This window comes from Hemitrygon akajei, chromosome 8 (genome assembly GCF_048418815.1).
Source record: "Hemitrygon akajei chromosome 8, sHemAka1.3, whole genome shotgun sequence".
NCBI lineage: Eukaryota > Metazoa > Chordata > Chondrichthyes > Myliobatiformes > Dasyatidae > Hemitrygon > Hemitrygon akajei.
This window is the reverse complement of record NC_133131.1, coordinates 127,516,140-127,537,896: the sequence shown is the minus strand read 5'-3', so window position 1 is coordinate 127,537,896 and position 21,757 is coordinate 127,516,140. Positions and strand designations below refer to the sequence as shown.

Below are 21,757 nucleotides of genomic sequence, written 5' to 3'. Positions count from 1 at the left end.
TTGGTGTGTGTGTAACCTATTTTTATTCTGGTATAACTTTACCCACAGAGTTCTACAACTAATTCTAACTTGTTTTGGAGGTTCGAAGTCTTTAGTGAAGGCCTCCCTGTTTGTCGGTTCACGGTTCAACTGCTGATTTATTTTTCCTTTGCTTTAAATATTTATTTATTTTATCTTTTTCTTTTCTTCACCCCTTTTTTCTAATCTCTGAATTTTTCTCTCCCTTCTCTGTAAATGGTTGATAAATACTCGTCTTGAATTTATAATTTTCCCCTTCCTCTTCTTTTTTCTTCTTCCTTCTTACCTTTTTTTTCCCTTTCTCTTACTTTATTCTTCTATAATTTTTCGTGGGTAGGTGAGTTTTGGTTTTCTTCCGATTTTCTCTGTATTAAGTTGTATATTTCTGCAGAAGGTGTTCTAATCTGTAGTTATGTTTTCTAGTGCATAAACTAGTTATTATTTGCTATAGTATTTATACGGAACTGTTGTTAATGACACAGATCTGGAAGTTGTATTTGGGTTAATTTTTTTGGTAGAGCTAGCTACTTGTTTTGGTAGCCGTCTAGTTTTGGGTTGTGCGGATGGGGTGGGTTTTCCAGTTCCAACATCTCTTTATTGCTTAGGACATGTTTATATATTGACCTTACGAATCTATGTTTACATCTCTGCTCCCAGACTGCTATTGTACTGCTTGATTTTTTATATGCCTGCTGCCTTTTATGCATTAGTAATTGATAATGGCTAGTGCACTTAAATTCGTGAGCTGGAATGTAAAGGGACTGAACCACCCTGTTAAAAGGAGGAAGGTATTCTCACATATTAAACAACTCAAAACTGACATTGCTTTCCTCCAAGAAACTCATATTCGTTGTTTTGATAACTCCCAGCTTCTGTCAAAGTGGGCGGGTCAACATTTTCAATCATCCTTTGCCGCTAAAGCTAGGGGAGTTTCCATTCTTATTAACTCAAATATTCCTTTTGAACTCCATAATAAAATATCTGATACAAATGGCCGTTTTATTATTGTTTCTGGTAAACTATATAACACTAAAGTTGCACTAGCAAACCTGTATGCCCCCAACTTTGATGATGTTAACTTTTTTGAACGGTTTTTTTCCTCACTACCAGACTTAAACTCATGCTCTCTTATATTGGGTGGTGACTTCAACTGTTGGTTGGATCCTAAACTGGACCGATCGTCCTCTGTTACCAGATCACCTACTAAATCTGCCTTAGCTATTCAATCGTTTCTCTCTAATTTTGGTATCTCTGATATATGGCGTTTCCTCCATCCTACGGAGAGAGATTATTCTTTTTTCTCACATGTTCACCATACCTTCACTAGAATTGACTATTTCTTACTCGATAACCACCTTATCCCATTTGCCCACTCTTGTGACTATCAGAGTATACTGATTTCTGACCATGCCCCAATCACCCTCTCTCTGAACTTTCCTGGTCTCCCTCAGAGGAACAAACACTGGCGGTTCAATTCAACTTTACTATCGGATGATGATTTCATAAAATTTATTAAGGACCAGATAACCTTTTATTTTAACACTAATACATCACCTGAAGTGCCATCCCAGATTGTCTGGGATGCCATGAAAGCATATCTGAAGGGTCAAATAATCTCTTACACAGCAAATCTCAATAGAAGATCCCGTGCAGATCAAGCAGACCTCATTAACCAGATTAAAGATTTGGATCAAATATATGCCCAAACTAAGAACCCTGAATTATACAAGAAGCGCGTTGAACTCCAAACTAAATTTAACCTTCTGTCCACTCAACCTGTCGAACGCCAACTTCTCAAAAGCAAGACCCGCTTTTACATTCATGGGGATAAGTCTGGTAAATTCCTAGCCAATCAGCTGAGGCGTTCCAAAGCCAAACAACATATTACAAAGATCCGGAAGGAGAATGGAGACTTTACATCGGATCATTTAGAAATTAATGACGCATTTAAAAATTTTTATTCTCGGCTTTATTCCTCTGAATCCCTGAATGACAAAATCTCTGTGGATCAATTTTTACAGAATCTGAATATCCCCTCACTTTCATCTGATTTCAAAGCCAAACTCAATGCGCCTATATCACCAGAAGAAATATCTTTTGCAATTTCTGCACTGTCCTCAGGGAAATCTCCTGGACCTGATGGGTTCCCTGTAGAATTTTATAAATCATTCTCTTCATTTCTTTCTCCTCAGTTACTTTCAGTATTATCTGACTCGTTTAATTACGGTAAATTGCCACCCTCTTTCAATGAGGCATCTATTATTCTTCTTTTAAAAAAGGGCAAAGACCCAACAGAGTGTTCCTCGTACAGGCCGATCTCTCTGCTCAATGTTGATGTAAAGATCTTAGCTAAAGTGTTGGCTCATAGATTAGAAACCGTTATTCCCTCCATTATCTCTGATGACCAAACAGGCTTTATTAAAAACCGTCTCCCTTTTTTTAACATTCGGCGTCTATTTAACATTTTATACTCAGTTCCAACTGGGACTCCTGAATGTGTTATCTCCCTTGATGCAGAGAAAGCATTTGACCGTATAGAGTGGAACTAGCTTTTTGCAGTCTTAGAAAAATTTGACCTCGGCCAAAGTTTCATCTCTTGGATCCAATTGCTGTACCTGTGTCCTACTGCTTCTGTTCTAACTAATTTTCAGAAATCCCAAGTATTTAATCTCAAACATGGCACCCGTCAGGGATGCCCCTTAAGTCCCTTTCTCTTTGATTTGGCTATAGAACCTCTGGCGATAGCATTTCGAAATTGTCCTGAATTGACCGGGATTTGGAGAGGGGGTGTTGAGCATAAAGTTTCTCTCTATGCTGATGACTTATTACTCTTTCTCTCAAATCCGTCTACATCCTTACCTCCAATGTTTTCACTTCTTGACCAGTTTAGCCAGATCTCTGGCTATAAACTCAACTTACATAAGAGTGAACTTTTCCCAATTAATAAAGAAGCACAAGAACTAATATTTCGTGATCTCCCTTTTAAAGTAGTCCATAATCAATTTACTTATCTTGGAATTACAGTCACAAGGAAGTTTAAAGATCTCTTTCGTGAAAACTTTGTCAATCTTTCATATGCTATAAAACAGAGTCTGGTACAATGGTCACCTCTATCTATGTCCTTGGTAGGTCGTATTAATGTTGTTAAAATGTATGTTCTCCCCAAATTTTTATACTTATTTCAATCTATCCCAATTTTTATTCCTAAATCTTTTTTTGATTCCTTAGACTCTATTATTTTGTCATATCTGTGGCAGAATAAGCACTCTAGAATTAATAAAATCCACCTCCAAAAATCTAAAAAAGAGGGTGGCATGGCTTTACCTAACTTTCGCTTATATTACTGGGCAGCTAATATATGTTGTGCTGCCTTCTGGTCTTTCTTCCACGGTCAACCCGAGTGCCCTAACTGGGTGGCAATGGAGTTGAGCTCCACTAAAGAATTATCTATATCTGCACTTCTTGGCTCTGCACTCCCTAGCAGTCTGCCCAGATCAATAGCTAATCCTCTGGTTAGACACACTTTGCGTATATGGGCTCAGTTCAGGAAATGCTATGGTTTCCAGGGGTTTTCCGTTTCTAGCCCTGTCACACATAATCACCTTTTTTTTACCTACTATGTACGATTCAGCATTCCATGTTTGGTACAGGAAGGGCATTAGACATTTTCAAGATCTCTTCATTGATAATCGCTTCGCTTCTTTTCAGCAGCTCTCCGTTAAGTTCAACCTGCCTAACGCTCACTTTTTCAGATATCTCCAAATCCGACACTTTACTGCTCCTTTAATTCCTAACTTTCCTGAAATGCCTGTGAAAAATGCTATGGACCTATTTCTTTCCATTAATCCACTAGGTAAAGGTTTAATTTCAATTATCCGAGATAAACTAGCAGCCTTACGACGGGCCCCTGTGGATAAAATTAAAATGGCCTGGGAGCAGGATTTAAATATCTCCTTATCCGAGGAGAGCTGGGACTCAGTTCTCAAATCGGTTAACTCAACCTCCCTTTGTGCTCGCCATTGCCTCTTACAGTTTAAGATTGTTCATAGAGCCCATCTGTCTAAATCTAAACTATCTCGATTCTACCCTGGCATTAGTCCGCTCTGTGATAAATGCAAGAGGGGCGTGGCCTCTCTCATCCACATGTACTGGTTCTGTCCTAGCTTGGAGAAATTCTGGAAAGATGTCTTCATTACATTATCGGGTATTCTGAATCAGCACCTAGAACCTAACCCCTTAATTGCTCTGTTCGGTTTTTGGGGCGAGACAGATGTATGTCTGGGTCCGACCAAATGCCGAATACTATCCTTTGCCTCTCTCCTGGCGAGACGCCTGATCCTCCTTAGATGGAGAGATGTTGCCCCGCCCACTCATGCGCAATGGCTTAACGACATTATGGCCTGCTTGGACCTCGAAAAAATTCATTATTCAGTTCTTAATTCGGATCTAAAGTTCCATAAGGTCTGGGGACCTTTTATCGAGTACTTTCATAACCTTCCTTTTGACTAGGGTTTTTTTTTTTCTTTTTTTTTTCTTCTTTTCGGTCCCTTGCTTTCAGCTCCCTTTTTTTTCTGGTAGTAGGCATTATTATCCTCTGTTACTAAGTGTATTCACAGTCTGGGAGTTTGACTGTCCGGACTTATACTCTTAATACTGTGTGGTGGTTGGTCTGGAGTTGTTGTTTTTTTTTCTTGTGTTGTGGGGCTTGGGGAGGACACTAAGCTCACTTGTCTTTAATTTAGGTGCTTTTTTGTTTAACTCTCTTCCTTTGTAGCATATTGTTATTGTGTGCTTAATCTTGCACTGTATTAATGCTCCCCACTGGGATTTTGGGGTTTTTAATTTTGTAAAATGTTTTGAAAAACTAATTTAAAAATTTATTTAAAAAAAAGAATGCAATTCCAACTTGGCAAAAATAAGTTTGGAATCTATTAACTTGCATGACTTCTTGTTACTGGACGAGTGAATCTTGGGATCTGGAATAATGAATCCAGGATGTTAACTGGTATCCCCACATCAGCCAAATTTAAATTTAAATATTAAATTTAGTTAATTAACACACATTGAAAGTTAACATTAACATTCAAAAATCAGATAAAACTGATGATGGTAGTCTGGAACAGAAATTGAAAGCATTGTAAATATTCAACAAACAAGCCAGCAGGTATGGAGAGAGAGACTATTTCCTCACTTTTCTAGTTCTGAAAAAGGATGTTTGACCTGAAATGTTAATATTGTTTCTTACTCCACAGCTGTGGCTTCACCTGATGAGTGTTTCATGCATTAACCACTTTGCTTTTTAACCAGCGTCAGCAGACATAGTATGATAAAGGTGTTTTGTTTACTAATGCCCATTAAATAAAGATATCTACCATCCTCACCCAGAATGATCTCACATCCACAACAATGTGACCCATTCCCATCTGCTCTATCTCCTCTTTGAAGTAGTCCTCTGCTGTTTAGAATATCAAAGTGTGACCACTTTATAGCCCCAGTAAACACAAAATCACATTCTCAAAGCAAGCACATATTTTGTTGGAATGTGTGGTACTATCATTCTGTTAGCAGCAGCAAAAGTGTTTCCTTACCAAAATTGGAAACATCATTAAATCCTTTACAAATTTACCTGCATTTTTCAATTTCCCTATCTCAATGTCACTTCATAATATTATTTTTCCGTGATTCCAATATTCAAGACATCACCAAACTTGCGTACTTTCCATCATCAGTTGTATCTACAGTATCTGTGGACCCAACATAGGTGTCTGCAGGATACGAAAGACAACTTGAGTATTTCTTCATTTCCTTATCCTCTGACTCCTGATGTTCAGTGAATTTCCTAGTTAAGTGAATAATGTGCTTTCAATTTCAGCTTTAGTTGATGACCTCTTATGAAGAATTTCATTGAGTGCCTTCTGGAAGACTACAGATATTGCCCTGCCAATTACGCTAGCCACACCTCATCAGACATGAATCAGACACCTCATCTGACTCTTTCCTTATTTAGGATTTCATTTGAAGACTATCATCTTGGGCAGTGAATTTGTCTTTAATTTGTCCTCCTGGCTAATTTGAATTAACTGATATAAAACACCCTGATTTTCCTCGTGCACATTTTGCAATCTGAAGGAATGATTCCTAATTTAAGAGAATAATAATAATTAGAGAAGAAGCTGCAATTTCAGAATCAGACTCAGGTATCGTATCACTGGCATATTTTGTGAAATTAGTTACTTGGTGGCAGCAGTACATTGCAACACATAACAATAAAAAATTACAGTAAGTATATACAGAGAAGAACATTAAATAAGTTAAGGAAAAAGGACAGGAAAGAATACTGAGGTGGTGTTCTTGGGTTCATTTTCCATTCAGAAATCTGATAGCAAAGGGGAAGATACTGTCCCTGAAACATTGCATGTGTGTCTTCACATCAAGGAGGCTCATGCACCTCCTCCTTGATGGTAGCAATGAGAAGAGGGTACGTCCTCAGTGATGAGGGGGGCGGGGGTATTTGCTTTCTTAACAACTTCCTTTAAAACTTAGAACAGCACAGAATAAGAACAGGTCATTTGGACCATTGTATTATGAGCTGACCATGGTCTAAATCACTTCATTTTTGCCTATTCATGTGCTTCTCTCAATGCCTCTTAAACTTTGTTTTATTAATAGGAATAGAATATCTCTGACACCGGTATTTGTCACTGCACGAATTCTATTTACTTCTTAATGCTTATTTTGCTCTGCTAATGCTGGCTAGACCCCAAAGTTCAAAGTAAATTTATTATCAAAGTACAAATACAGTATGTTACCATATTCAACTCTGAGATTCATTTTCTTGCAGGCATTATCAATAAATCCCTAATGGAATAATAACCGTAATAGAATCATTGAAGGATGGCAGCAACTTGGGCATTCAACCAGTATGTAAAAAGTAACAAACTGTGCAAATGCAAAAAGAAATTGATAATAATCATAAATAAATAAACAAAAATATCGAGAAGAGATGAAGAGTCGTTGAAAGTGAGTCCATAGGTTGTGGGAATATTTCAGTGACAGGGCAAGTGAAGTTGAGTGAAGCTATCTCCTTTGGTTCAAGAGCCTGATGATTGAGAGTTATTAACTATTCCTGAACCTCATTGTGTCAGTCCTGAGGCTTCTGTACATTCTTCCTGATGGCAGCAGTTAGACAAGAGCATAACCTGTGTGATGGGGGTCCCTGATGATGGATGTTGCTTTCCTGCAACAACATTTCGTGTAGATGTGCTCAACGGTGAGGAGGGTTTTACCCGTGATGGACTGGGCCATATTCATGACATTTTGTAGGATTTTCCTTTCAAGGGCATTGCTGTTTCATACCAGACTGTGATGCAGTGAGTCGATATATTATCCACCACACATCTATAGAAGTGTGTCAAAGTTTTAGATGTCATACCAAATCTTTGCAAACTCCTAAGGAAGTAGAGGTGCTGAGCCCAGGACTGATCCTCTGAAATGTTAACATCGAGGAATTTAAATTTGCTGATGACCCTTTCCATTTCTGATGCTCTGATGAGGACTGGCTCACGGACCTTCTGGTTTCCTCCTTCTGAAGTCAATTATCAGCTCCTGGACTTGCTGATATTAAATAAGAGGTTGTTGTTGAGTCACCACTCAGCCAGATTTTCAACCTCCCTCCTATATGCTCATTTATCACCACCTTTGATTCAGCCTGGACAACAGTGGTGTCATTAGCAAACGTGAATATTTCATTAGAGCTGTGCTTTGCCACACAGTCATGTGTAAAGCGAGTCGAGCAGTGGGCTAAGCAAATAGCCTTGTAGTGCACCTTTGCCGATGGAGATTATGGAGGAGATGTTGTTGCTAATTCAAACTGACTGGGGTCTGCTAGTGAGGAAACTGAGGATCCAACCATACAAGGAGGTATTGAGGCCAAAGCCTTGAAGCTTATTGATTAGTTGTGAGGGATGATGGTGTTGAATGCCGAGCTGTAGTTGATAACGAACATCCTGATGTGTGCACTTTTGTTGTCACGGTGTTCGCAGGTTGAATGAAGAGCAAATAAGATGGCATTTATAGCTAAAGTTAATGCCCTTAGAAGGTAAAAGCTCAAGGGCAAAAACAAACAAGATTATCCAATGAGATGAGTGACTAAAGCAGTTTTTTAAAAGTACAAAATTTGAATCTAGGTTCTGGAAGAAATACAGCTGTACAAATCTTTGGTTAGATTATGCTTGTAGGAATATGTGTAGTTATAGTTTCCACACTATAAAACAGGTTTGCTTAAAGAAAGAGGGGGTGAAGAAGAACATTCACAACGATATTGCCTGGACTGGAGGGCTTGACTTATAAAGAATTGGGAAGACTGGAACTGTTTTCCCAAGAGTAAACAGAGTGGAGGAGTGCCTTTTCAAGGACTATAGAATTATAAGTGGCTTCGATAAGGTAGACAGTCACAGTCTTTTCCCAGGAAAAGGGAATTGAATACTAGAGGACGTAGGTTTAAGGGAAGAAGGGGAAGATTTACAAAGGGCCTGAGAGGCATGCCTCTCACACTGAAAGCATCGTGGGAGAAGGAACATCAGGATTTCGTGGCAGCCGATGGTGTGGATGGAGGTCCCAGATGAATATTGGTCCCCCTGGGAATCAAATGCAACTGGTCCCTTTTCTACAGTTTCCACCTGCCCCGAAGAGATCCCAATTATCCAAAAAACAGAATCCCTGTCCCCTGCTCCAATTCTTCAGCCACACATTTATCTGCCACTTCATTCTATTCTTCTCCTCACATTTGCGTAGCACAGGTTGCAAATTCGAGATTACTAACCTTGAGGTCCTGCTTCTCAACTTCCTTCCTAACCCCTATATTCTTTTATGAGGACCTCTTCCCTTCTTCTTCCTGTGTCACTGGTACCAATATGTCCAATGACTTCTGGCTGCTCACCCTTCCTTTTCTGGATATTGTGGACGTCTTCAGAAACATCACGGATCCTGGCATCTGGGAGGCAAACTACCAAATGTGTTTCCTTTTTGCATCCACCGAAGTGTTGATCTGTCTCCATGACTATAGAGTCCCCCATAACTGCTGCAATCCTCTTCAGTTCCGTGCCTTCTGAGCCACTGGGCCAGATTCAATGCCAGAGGCATGGCCACTGTTGCTTTCCCCAGGTAGACTGTTCTCCCCCTGCCCAATAGTACTCAAAATGAAGTACTTACTGTTGAGGAGGACTGCCACAGAGTTGTCCTCCATTATCTGATGTCCCCCCCCCCCCTTCCCTCTCCTAACAGTCACCTATTTATCTCTCTCCTGTACCCTTAGGGTGGCTACCTCCCTGTAGCTCCTGTCTATCACTGCCTCACTTTCCCTAACAAGCTGAAGGTCATTGAGCTGCAGCTCCAGTTCCCTAACACAGTCTCTAAGGAAATGCATCTTGATGCACCTGGCACAGATGTGGCCATCGTGGATGCTGGGACTCCATTGGAAATCCCAGATCTGAAACCCAGAACAGAATACTGACAGAAGGAACACCCCCTATTCATTCTAGAGTTGAAGAAGAAGTAAGAAGTGAACTTACCTAGACGCCACCTGTTCTCGCTGAAGTCCTGTTTGAGCCAAAGCCTTCCTACTCTGACACAGATGACTCAGACAACGACTGCTTCCACAAGGACCGCTCTGCAAGGCGGTACCTCTTTTTCAAAGAGACTGGGTTTTACTGTCGGCTTAAAGTTCAAATGAGGAGAGCCACTGCTTCCATCTCAGACCTAGTGTAGCTGGCTCCATAAAACATTGGAAGTTTTGGAACCCAGATTTCTCCATTCTCATCAATTAATGTTAAACTTACCTTAAACATCTGTATCATTGACCCCACTGTTATGTATTTGCAACCTATATTAATACTTAATTAGATAGTGCATACATCATGGTTCGATGCTACAGGCTCTGAATATGCCTTTATTTCTCACTCTCGATTCCATGCTCCCTCACATGTTCAGTCCCATTATCACAGTACTTGACAAGTCTCAAACTACATTAACAAACCTTACCATTTCAATTTCAATTTCCTTTTCAATATATGGCACCATGCAAATAGAGTCTGTGCTTTATATGCTCACCAGTTCTTGCTAATTCTTCTTGTTAATGGGTTATTTTATGTTTCACGGCTGCCTGTTCATTGACAAATCTCAAGGATGTAAGATGTATATATACTTTGAACTTCTGAACTTTGAACTTAATAATTAAACCGGGATCTTGCATCATATAATAAATTCCCTCATTTGCAGTGAAGATTTCAGATTGTCTCAAGCTGATCAAAGGCTGGATTTAAGCAGAGCTCAGCAATGCAGAAACTGGAGCTGCAATCTGTTGGACTGAGGTCAGCCATGTTACATCAGCTTCTGTTACCTGCCAGTAATGATAGATACTGATTAAGCAGCTAGATATACTCAAGCCCTTTTATGGTTGATCGTTTGCTCAAATAGATTATTAGTTCAGGAAATGTTTGGTGGTGAGAAGAGTAAATTCAAATAATTTCCAATTCTCAGGTTCCCTTGGAGTATCTTTTGACCACTTTATACATAGCAGCAATCCCCAGCAGCAACATGTCATGGTTCACCCAATCACAGGTAACCTTCTCTTAAAGATGGATCACCTGATGTAAAACAGCCTGTGAATGAGGCAGAACTCAGCTAAATCTGGATCAGAGGGGAGATTAGGCAATGCATGGAATTTCTGGCATTCAAATATAAAGAGGAAAATCCCAGCTGGCAAAGGGTGAAAGAAAATTGGTAAGATTTCCGAAAATGTGTTGTTAAAAAATACATCATATTTCCTAAACCTATTTTTACTTATTCAATATTCTTTACATCGTCTTTGTCTCTATACTTTTGGTTTAATTTTAAATATTTATACATAATCACCTTTTTCTAAGAATACTTGGGTTTAATGTCACCATGTCCGTTTTGGTTCCCACATCATCTTTATAATCCTTGATTGGTGGAATATTGCATCTGCAAATAAATTTATACAAATATCTTTTCCATTTAATACAGCACAATAAAAACATAATCATTACTCTGATGATAAACACTAATGAAAAGCAGTAAATGCACAGAACATAGCATGACTTCCGAAGAGGAGGTTGGCTCACAAATAGAGAAAGCTTGTAGACAGTGCAAGAGGGAGGATAGGCAGGTGATAGAGAAGGGACACGCTCAGACTGAAGGCTTGAGATATGTCTATTTTAGCGCAAGAAGTGTTGTGAACAAAGTGGATGAGCTTAGAGCGTGGTTCAGTGCTTGGAGCTATGATGTGGTGGCCATTACAGAGACTTAGATAGCTCAGGAACAGGAATGGTTACTTCAAGTACCGGGTTTTAGTTGTTTCCGAAAGGACAGGGAGTGTGGCAAAAGAGGTGTGGCGTGGCACTGTTGATCAGAGATAGAGTCACGGCTGCAGAAAAGGTGAATGTCATGGAGGGATTGTCTACGGAGTCTTGGTGGGTGGAGGTTTGGAACAGGAAGGGGTCAATAACTTTACTGGGTTTTTTTAATAGGCAGCCCAGTAGTAACAGGGATATTGAGGAGCAGATAGGGAAACAGATCCTGGAAAGGTTTAATAATAACAGAGTTGTCATGATGGGAGATTTTAATTTCCCAAATATTGATTGGCATCTCCCTGGAACAAAGGGTTTAGATGGGGTGGCGTTTGTTAGGTGTGTGCAGGAAGGTTTCTTGACACAATATGTAGATAAGCCTACAAGAGAAGAGGCTGTACTTAATTTGGTATTGGGAAATGAACCTGGTCAGGTGTCAGATCTCTCAATGGGAGAGCATTTTGAAGATAGTGATCATAATTCTATCTCAGTTACAATAGTATTGGACAGAGATAGGAACAGACAAGTTAGAAAAGCATTTAGTTGGAGTAAGGGAAATTATACAGCTATCAGGCAGGAAACTGGAAGCTTAAATTGGAAACAGATGTTCTCAGGGAAATGTATGGAATAAATGAGGCATATCTTCAGGGGATATTTGTGTGGAGTTCTGCATAGGTATGTACCAATGAGACAGGGAAGTTATGGTAGGGTACAGGAATTGTGGTGAACAAAGGCTGTAATAAATCTAGTCAAGAAGAAAAGAAAAGCTTACAGAAGGTTTAGAGAGCTAGATAATGTTAGAGATCGAGAAGATTATAAAGCTACTAGGAAGGAATTTAAGAAGGAAATTAGGAGCGCCAGAAGGGGCCATGAGAAGGCCTTGGCAGGTAGGATTAAGAAAAACCCCAAGGCATTGTATAAGTATGTGAAGAGCAAGAGGATAAAGCGTGAAAGAATAGGACCTATCAAGTGTGACAGTGGGAATGTGTGTATGGAACCGGAGGAAATAGCAGAGGTACTTAATGAATACTTTACTTGAGTATTCACTATGAATAAGGATCTTGGTAATAGTAGTGATGACTGCAGCAGACTGAAAAGCTTGAGCATGTAGATATTAAGAAAGAGGTTGTGCTGGAGCTTTTGGAAAGTATCAAGTTGCGTAAGTCACCGGGACTGGATGACGTGTATCCCAGGCTACTGTGGGAGGCAAGGGAGGAGATTGCTGAGCCTCTGGTGATAATCTTTGCATCATCAATGGGGACTGGAGAGGTTCCAGAGGATTGGAGGGTTGTGGATGTTGTTTTTTTATTCAAGAAAGGGGGTACAGATAGTCCAGGAAATTATAGATCAGTGAGTCTTACCTCAGTGGTTGTTAAGTTGATGGAGAAGATCCTGAGAGGCAGGATTTACGAACATTTGGAGAGGTATAGTCTGATTAGGAATAGACAGCATGGCTTTGTCAAGGGCAGTTCGTGCCTTATGAGTCTGATAGAATTTTTTGAGGATGTGACTAAACACATTGATGAAGGAAGAACAGTAGGTTCAACAGTATGGATTTCAGCAAGGCATTTGATGGTACCCAGTGCAAGGCTTATTGAGAAAGTAAGGAGACATGGGATCCAAGGGGACATTGCGTTGTGGATCCAGAACTGGCTTGCCCGCAGAAGGCAAAGAGTGGTTGTAGACGGGTCCTATTCTGCATGGAGGTCGGTCAACAGTGGAGTGTCTCAGGGATCTGTTCAGGGACCCTTACTCTTTGTGATTATAATATTTTTCTTGATTGGGCGGTCCTATTGATGGACATTTTCTCTCAAATATGTCGTCACTTCTGGTCAAATCTGTTCCTTTTGAGTTAATGTATGCTTGCACAATAGTTTTCTTTATAAAAGTTTAAATTAAATCTTAAACATGGTTGTTAGTAAAATTAATATAATCTCTTGGAATCTGAATGGCGTGAATCATCCTATTAAGCGTTAAAAGATTTTTAAGAAATTAAAAACACTTAATGCAGATATTATTTTTGCGCAAGAAACTCATGTACGGAGACAGAATGAAGATCACTTTTTCAAATTCTGGAAAGACCCTTTATATCATTCTTTATCGACTAATAAAGTTAGAGGGGTATCTATTTTTGTCAACTCTAAAATCCCTTTTGTACATCTTAATACTATTACTGGTTCGATTGGAAGATATTTAATTGTTACTGGTTTATTGTGCGGTCAAAAGGTATCTGTGGTGTGTGTATACACACCTAATTTAGACAGTCCTGAATTTTTTAAGAAGCTTTTTTCTGAGCTACCGAATCTGAATGAATATAAGTTGATCATGGGCGGTGACTTTAATTGCTGTCTGAATCAGGCGATTGACAGGTCATCAACCAATCCATCGCCACCTAATAACTCCTCCTAATAAATTTATTCTTTTCTACTGGAATATGGCCTGGTCAATATCTGGAGATATAAACACCCTAATGACAAAGATTTTTCTTTTTTTTCCCACACGTTTATCATAAATACTCAAGAATTGATTACTTTTTTCTAGATACACGCTTGCTACACTCTGTTGTTGAGTGTGCGTATGATGTCATTGCATTGTCGGATCACACTCCTCTGAAATTTACCCTGAAGCTCTCTGATAGTTTTTTGAGAATGTCACAGTGAAGATTGAATCCCGTATTGTTACAGGATCCAGTCTTTGCTAGTTTTATTAAGGAGCAAATTTCTATGTTTTTTGAACTTAATACAACTGAAGGAATGTCAAATTTGGTTATATGGGATACAATGAAATCTTTTCTTATGGGACAGATAATTTCATATTCAGCAGCTTTAAGAAAGGAAATTAAAGCGTAACTGTTAGTGCTTACTAAAAAAATTAGAGAGATTGATAAAGCGTATTCAGTAAAACCTACTGAAGATCCATATAAGGAAAGGGTCGAACTTCAAACACAATATGATTTGCTTCTGACTTTTCCCATTGAACAGCAATTTTTTAAATCTAAAAGTTTATTTGATACACATGGAGATAAGTCAGGTAAACTTTTGGCTGGACAGCTAAAGGCTAACATGGTCAGAAGACAGATTTTGAAAATACGTAGACCAGATAGAACTGAAACGTTAGACCCTTATGAAATTAATAAGATATTTATGGATTTCTATTCCAATCTTTATAAATCTGAATTCTCTGATAATACTTTTATTATGAACAGATTCTTGCAAAACTTAAATATACCTAAAATTTCAACTCAAAATATTAATATACTAGATGCACCTATTAAACAAGAGGAAATAGCTAAAGCTATATCCTCTATGCAATTAGGGAAAGCTCCGGGACCAGATAGCTATACAGTGGAATTTTATAAGACCTTCAATGAAATGCTTATACCACATCTGTGTCAAACTTTTACTGATTCTATATCCTCTGGGAATCTTCTGAAAACTTTTTATGAGGCATTAATTTCATTGATTCCTAAAAAAGGAAAAGATTTATCGGAATGTGCATCCTGTAGACCTATCTCCTTACTGAATGTGGATATTAAAATTCTCTCTAAGATTTTAGCCAATAGACTTGAGAATAGTTTGGCCTACTGTTATCTCAAATGATCAAACTGGATTTATTAAAAATAGGTATTCACATTTTAATATTTGAAGATTGTTAAATATCATTTATTTTCCCTCAGTTAAAGAATCTGAATTTATTGTGTCTCTGGATGCAGAGAAAGCTTTTGACAAGGTGGAATGGCCTTATTTGTTTCAGGTTTTGAAGAGGTTTAATTTTGGTCCGGGATTTATTTCCTGGATCAAACTGACTTATCAGGCCCTGGTGGCTGCGGTTATAACTAATAATCAAAAGTCTCCTTATTTTAGATTATATAGAGGAACCCATCAGGGTTGTCCTCTCTGTCCTTTATTATTTAATTTGGTTTTAGAACCACTTGCTCTTGCTCTTAGGGATACTAATTCTGTTCAGGGTATTAAGAGAGGGGATAAACTACATAAGGTTTCGTTATATGCAGATGATTTATTAGTTTACATTTCAGACCCTAGGAAATCTATTCCCTTTATGTTATCCATATTTACTGAATTTAGTATTTTTTCTGGATATAAACTAAACTTACATAAAAGTGAATTATTTCTTATTAATAATTACTCTGATTATTATGATCAAATACCTTTTAATATTGCTAAAAATTATTTTATTTATCTTGGTATTAAAATTACTAAAAATTTTAAAGACCTTTGTAAGTATAATTTCCTTCCTCTAATTGAATATACACAGCAAACGTTTTCCAAATAGTCGCCTATGTTGATGTCATTAATTGGTCGAATAAATACTATAAAAATGGTAATTTTACTGAAATTTTTATATACATTTCAAGCGTTTATGTGAATTGCTTAATGTGTAAAGTTAGTTTGTGCATGAAGGGACAGTGGTCAAGCAATCATACAAAACTTGTAGAACCCTGTCTGTCCCCTTACCTGAATTAAGCCCTCTGCTGCTCAAGCACAGATGTAGAGGAAATTGGCGAGATATTTCACTGCCAGACGCTTTCTGTTACCTCCTAGGTTTTTTTTATCTCTTATAAAAAATTTCCAGTCTTTTTTTTTTGTATGAATTGCCAAGAGGAGTTGTGGTTCTTTGTTTATACACAATAGCCTAAAATTACATTTATATGATTTTGACAGTATACATCCCTTTCATTGTTTGTATGTTTATTGCATTTTGTATTTGATATAACTTTTCCAATGATTTGTACTTACTCATTTTTTTTAAATCAATAAAAACAAGATTGAAAATGAAAAATGATTTTTATAAATGACCTGGATGAGGATCTGGAGGGATGGGTTAGTAAGTTTACTGATGACAGAAAGGTTGGAGGTATTGTGGATAGTGTGGAGGGCTGTCAGAGCTTACAGTGGGACATCTCTAGGATGCAAAACTGGGCTGAGAAGTGCCAGATGGAGTTCCACACAGTTAAGTGTGAAGTGGTTCATTTTGGTACATCAAATATGATGGCAGAATATAGTATTAATGGTAAGACTCTTGGCAGTGTGGAGGATCTTGGGGTCCGAGTCCATAGGACGCTCAAAGCAGCTGCACAGTTTGACGCTGTGGTTAAGAAGACATATGGTGTATTGGCCTTCATCAATCTTGGAATTGAATTTAGGAGCCGAGGGGTAATGTTGCAGCTATATAGGACCCTGGTCAGACACCACTTGGAGAACTGTGTTCAGCCCTCTTCACCTCACTACAGGAAAGATGTGGAAGCCTTAGAAAGGGTGCAGAGGAGATTTACAAGGATGTTACCTGGATTGGAGAGTATGCCTTATGAGAATAGGTTGAGTGAACTCGGCCTTTTCTCCTTGGAGCGATGGAGGTTGAGAGGTGATGTTATAGAAGTGTAGAAGATGATGAGAGGCATTGATCATGTGACTAGTCAGAGGCTTTTTTTCCAGAGCTGAAATGGTTGCCACAAGAGGACACAGGTTTAAGGTGCTGGTGAGTAGGTACAGAGGAGATGTCAGGGTTAAGTATTTTACTCAGAGTGTGATGAGTGCGTGGAATGGGCTGCCAGCAACAATGGTGGAGGTGGATCCAATGGGGTCTTTTAAGAGACTTTTAGATAGGTACATGGAGCTTAGAAAAATAGAGAGCTATATGTAAGCCTAGTAATTTCTAGGGACATATTCGGCACAACTTTGTGGGCCGAAGGGCCTGTATTGTGCTTAGGTTTTCTATGTTACTACTTATCAGCTTAAAAAGTGGTCATTTAGAATTTGTAGTGTAATTTCCTACAGATCTATAATTCTGCATTATATAAATTCCAGGATGATCTTGTTTATTTTTTTCAATATTACAGGATTATTCTCTCAATGATATATTCCCTGCCAAAGATATATCTCCTTATGACCTACAGTATGTTTAGGAAATTAATTTGCCCATCACCAGTACATTCTGCACATGGTGAGTGTGCATCATTATAGCTGCTTTGTAAAGCATCTGCGGCCTTGGCAGTGACACAAACTGTAAAGCTTCATATGTGCAATTATGCTGTTACACTGCTTGGAATACATTTACAATATTGTGAACCAGTTTCTGGTCTATAAAATATTACTTATTGTATTAATTGCAAGGTATATCAATACCTAATTAACAAAGTGTATAATTGAAGCACAGATTCATAGTGTGTAAAGAGAATCACCGGGATATAGGCTGGGTTTATCTTCCTTGGAATAGAGAAGAATGAAAGAGGGTATGATTGAGGAGCATAGATGGAATATATTCACAAATAATTCCCCAGAGCAGAGATGTGTAAAACTGGAGGGCACAAGTTTAAAGTAAGTGTTAAGAAGTTAAGAAGGGAACTAATCCAGAATGTTTTCACCTAGAGGATGTGGGAATCTGGAATGTACTTCCTAAAGGAATAAATCACAATGCCAGGACACAGAAAGCTACAAGCTAAGTGATGGAAAATGGGATTAGTCCAGAATTGTACCTAATGAGATGCAGGAACGTGGTTATCCTGTCACTAGGTCAATGAATCTCTAGGATTCATTACAAAAAGCTTTCTGTTCAGTGCTTGGTTGGTCAGAAGGCATCTGCTTATTAATTTCTACCTGTTTATCAGAAATGATCAGTTCTAGAAAATCACTTAAACCTAATGTCTTTTCCACTTTAAAGTCTAGGAATGAGGCTCTGCCTATAATTAGTATTCAACCATTGATGAGAAACGTTTTTACTCAACTAAGAATTTCTGAGGGATTCCACTCTTACCCTTATTAATCAGAATCAGAATCAGGTTTAATATCCTTGGCATTTGTTCTGAAATTTGTTAACTTTGTGGCAACAGTCCAATGCAATACACGACAACAGAGAGAAAAATAAGTCAAGTCAAGTCACTTCCATTGTCATTTCAACCATAACTGCTCGTACAGTACATAGTAAAAATGAGACAACGTTTTTCATGACCATGGTGTTACATGACACAGTACGAAAACTAGACTGAACTGTAAACTGTAAATTACAGTAAATATATATTAAATAGTTAAATTAAATAAGTAGTGCAAAAATAGGAAATAAAGAAAGGTGTGAGGGAGTATTCATGGGCTCAATGTCCATTCAGAAATCGGATGGCAGAGGGGAAGAAGCTGTTTCTGAATTGTTGAGTGTGTGCCTTTACACTTCTGTATATCCTTTCTGATGGTAGCAATGAGAAGAGGGCATGTCTTGAGATGTGCAGGTCCTTAATAAGGGACGCCACCTTTATGAGCCACTGCTCCTTGAAGATGCCCTGAATACTACAGAGTCTAGTGCCCATGACGGAGCTGATAATGTTACAACTGTCTGCAGCTTACTTTGAAGTAGCAACCTTCCCCCCAACCCACCCACACCAGAAGGTGATGCAGCCAGTTAGAATGCTCTCCGCAGTACACCTATAGAAATTATGAGTGTTTTTGGTGACCTTCCAAATCTCCTCAAGCTCCTAATGAAGTATAGCCACTGTCTTGCCTTCTTAATAGCTGCATTGATATGATTTGGATTGGAAGGTTTTGGATTTGAGTCCTATTTTGGAAACTTTAATGCATAAAAATCTGGTACAGAATCAAGCAAGACATACATTCTTTTGAATAAACTGTTACGTGTTCTTTAAGGTGAAAATAACAAGAACTCTTTAAACAATCACCATGCCCAATAACCAAGGAGGAGAGATATAGGTGATCTAGTTCAATCTTTTCTGAAGATCGCAGGTCAAAATTTATCCCATGAACAAGCCAAATGAAGAAGAAACAAATTGCTGGTCAAACTGAGTGGGTCAGGCAGCATCTGTGCAGGGGAATGGACAGTTGATGTTTCCGGTGGAGAATCTTCATCTAGAGCCTTTATCTCTGATCCAGATTCTGGCAGTCAGAAGTGGTACAACGTAGGGGAAAGTTTGGGAGAATGAGATATGGTTTGTGTAAATAGTTGCTTGAAGGTCATCATGGACTCTTTGGGCTGAAGGGCCTGATTCCAAGATGTATGAATCTGACTCTGGCAAACCAGATTATGAAGGAATTATCACATAATAATAACTTGTGGGTATGTATTGCTATCAAAGTGGCTCCTACATTGAGAATGGCTAAATATATTTTGTTGGCTGTGGAAACCTTTGAGATACCTAGGAGTAGGGTTTTTTTTTATTCTTTCTTTTCTTACCTGAATACAAAATCAGCCTCGTTGATTTCAGCTCCACAGCTGCTGTTAATTAGAAATCCAGCATTTCCAACAACTGAGCAATATTTAAGTTTGTGATCTTTAAATGGATCTGTCTGAACAAAATAAACATTATTCAATTAGACAATTAAGCTACATTCAGAGCTATTTATTGGAGCCCAATTCTGTGAGTCATCTCTGTTTATGCAAATCTCTCTCCAGTAACCACATTCAATCTTCACTCTTCCCTCCCACTGGCTTGCTCCATCTGTTTTTCATTTTCCCCCTCTTTCTCTACCTCTCCTTCTCCCCCCTCTTTCTCTCTCCCTCTCCCTCTGCCTCAGTCTATCATTCACATGCCATACTTCCCAACTCAACCCTGCTCTCCTACCCTGCATGGCAAACTTGCCTACCATTTGACATTGCTCTTCAGACAATGAATCCCAGAATCCTTTCTCACCACATCCATTCTGGCCAGCTTGCCCTCCTCATTCTCAGTCCTGATGCACAATTTCAAGTCAAATCAAGTTTATTGTCATTTAACTATATACATGTATACTGTCAAACTAGGCAAGGTGTAAAGGACATTCGTACACATAACACACATATAACACACAATAACTTAGGAAAGTAAGTGTAAAACCCTGGTTAAGATTTCTACTGCTATGCTGTGAGGTACTTTTTTTTTTATTTTAGTAATTTTCTGCAAATACAGTGTGTCCTGTTAGTGAGATTCATACACTGTTGTTTTGCCTTCGGTTAAAGATAAGGAGCATTTGTTTTGGGTCATTCCAGAGATTGGGAGTGTCAGATTTCTGAAGGACAGTAGTCTGGTTTGGGGTCTCTTCTGTGGAGGTACAAAAGAGAGCACAAGCGAAGATGCTCGGAGGATCCCACTTGAAACAGTGTATTGTGCAGATGAATGGTTTAAAGGAAGAAGAGCCAATGCTCCTGAGTTAGCCTGTCATTTGTGATTGTCTTTGAGGTAAATTCAAACTGTGGGAGGAGTCGTTCACACAGGATGTGGGTTCAGCGCATAAGTAAAGCAATACCCAACTACTCCAAAAATGAGCTTCAACGTTTATGTGCACATTGGAATGGTTTAACCTTAATGGCCCCTTTTAAATTTATTTTCTTTTTCTGAAACTCTTTGCTAACATTAAAAATTTGGTAAATATACGTGCTTTATAATTTTATGACATTCATCAATCTTTCATTTCCTGGCAAATGTTGATTGTCTTTAGGACAGTATTTACACAGCTTTCACTACTAACAGTGTTCCTTAATCAGAACATCCTTACTTTCCTGTTTCGTTAAACCCAAATCATACCGACCCTAGATGTTTTGTTTATGAAAAGTAGCCCTGTCACAGCTGGCTCACATGGCTGTTAGCCAAGTTAGCTAGCAAGCCAAGTTTGGATAGAGGGTTACATAAGGATAAAATTGAGAGATGAGTTATGCATAAAATACGAAGGATAAATTCAATATTGTAAGGTAGAGAGAGATCCAATTAACCAGTGGCACACAAAATGTCACCAAATCACTTCCTCCCACAAATGCTGCTCAACCTGCTGAGTTCCTCCACCAGATTGTTTCTTGCTCTAGAACCCAGAAAGCTACAACATACACAGATGGAAGCTGAGGTGCTGTATCTCACTGGGCCTCTTGATCCTGGCACAGAAGACTAAGGCAGATTAGGTGGAAAGGAGGATGGATGCTTCACTACCAGATGAACTCAGCGGCTTCTATGCCCACTTTGAAAGGGAGAATTTAACCACAGCTGTGAAGTTCATTGCTGTACCTGGTGACCCTGTAATCTCTGTCTCAGAGGCCAATGTTAGGCTGTCCTTAAAGAGGGTGAAACTTCGCAGGGTGGAAGGTCCCGATTGAGTACCTGATAAGGCTCTGAAAACTTGTGCCAATCAACTAGCGGGAGTATTCAAGGGTATTTTCAAACTTTCACTGCTATGGACGGAAGTTCCCACTTACTTCAAAAAGGCAACAATTACACCAGTGCCTAAGAAGAAGAATGTGAGCCGCCTTAATGACTAATGCCCGGTTGCACTCACATCAACAGTGATGAAATGCTTTGAGAGGTTGGTCATCACTAGACTGAACTCCTGCCTCAGCAAGGACCTTGTCCCACTGCAATTTGCCTATTGCCAAAATAGGTCAACAGCAGA

General features: G+C 38.8%; 1 protein-coding gene across 1 annotated transcript in view; it reads right to left on the bottom strand.

The window, feature by feature from the left end:
* The window catches only part of LOC140732248 (alpha-2,8-sialyltransferase 8F-like), a 68,829-nt gene that overhangs the window by 1,215 nt on the left and 45,857 nt on the right, over positions 1-21,757 (bottom strand). The window contains exons 5-6 of the mRNA XM_073054595.1: positions 19,578-19,690; positions 10,930-11,019 (exon numbers count right to left, since the gene is read on the bottom strand). Of these exons, the coding sequence (XP_072910696.1) occupies positions 10,930-11,019; positions 19,578-19,690 (203 nt within the window). The remainder of the gene's footprint in view (positions 1-10,929; positions 11,020-19,577; positions 19,691-21,757) is intronic.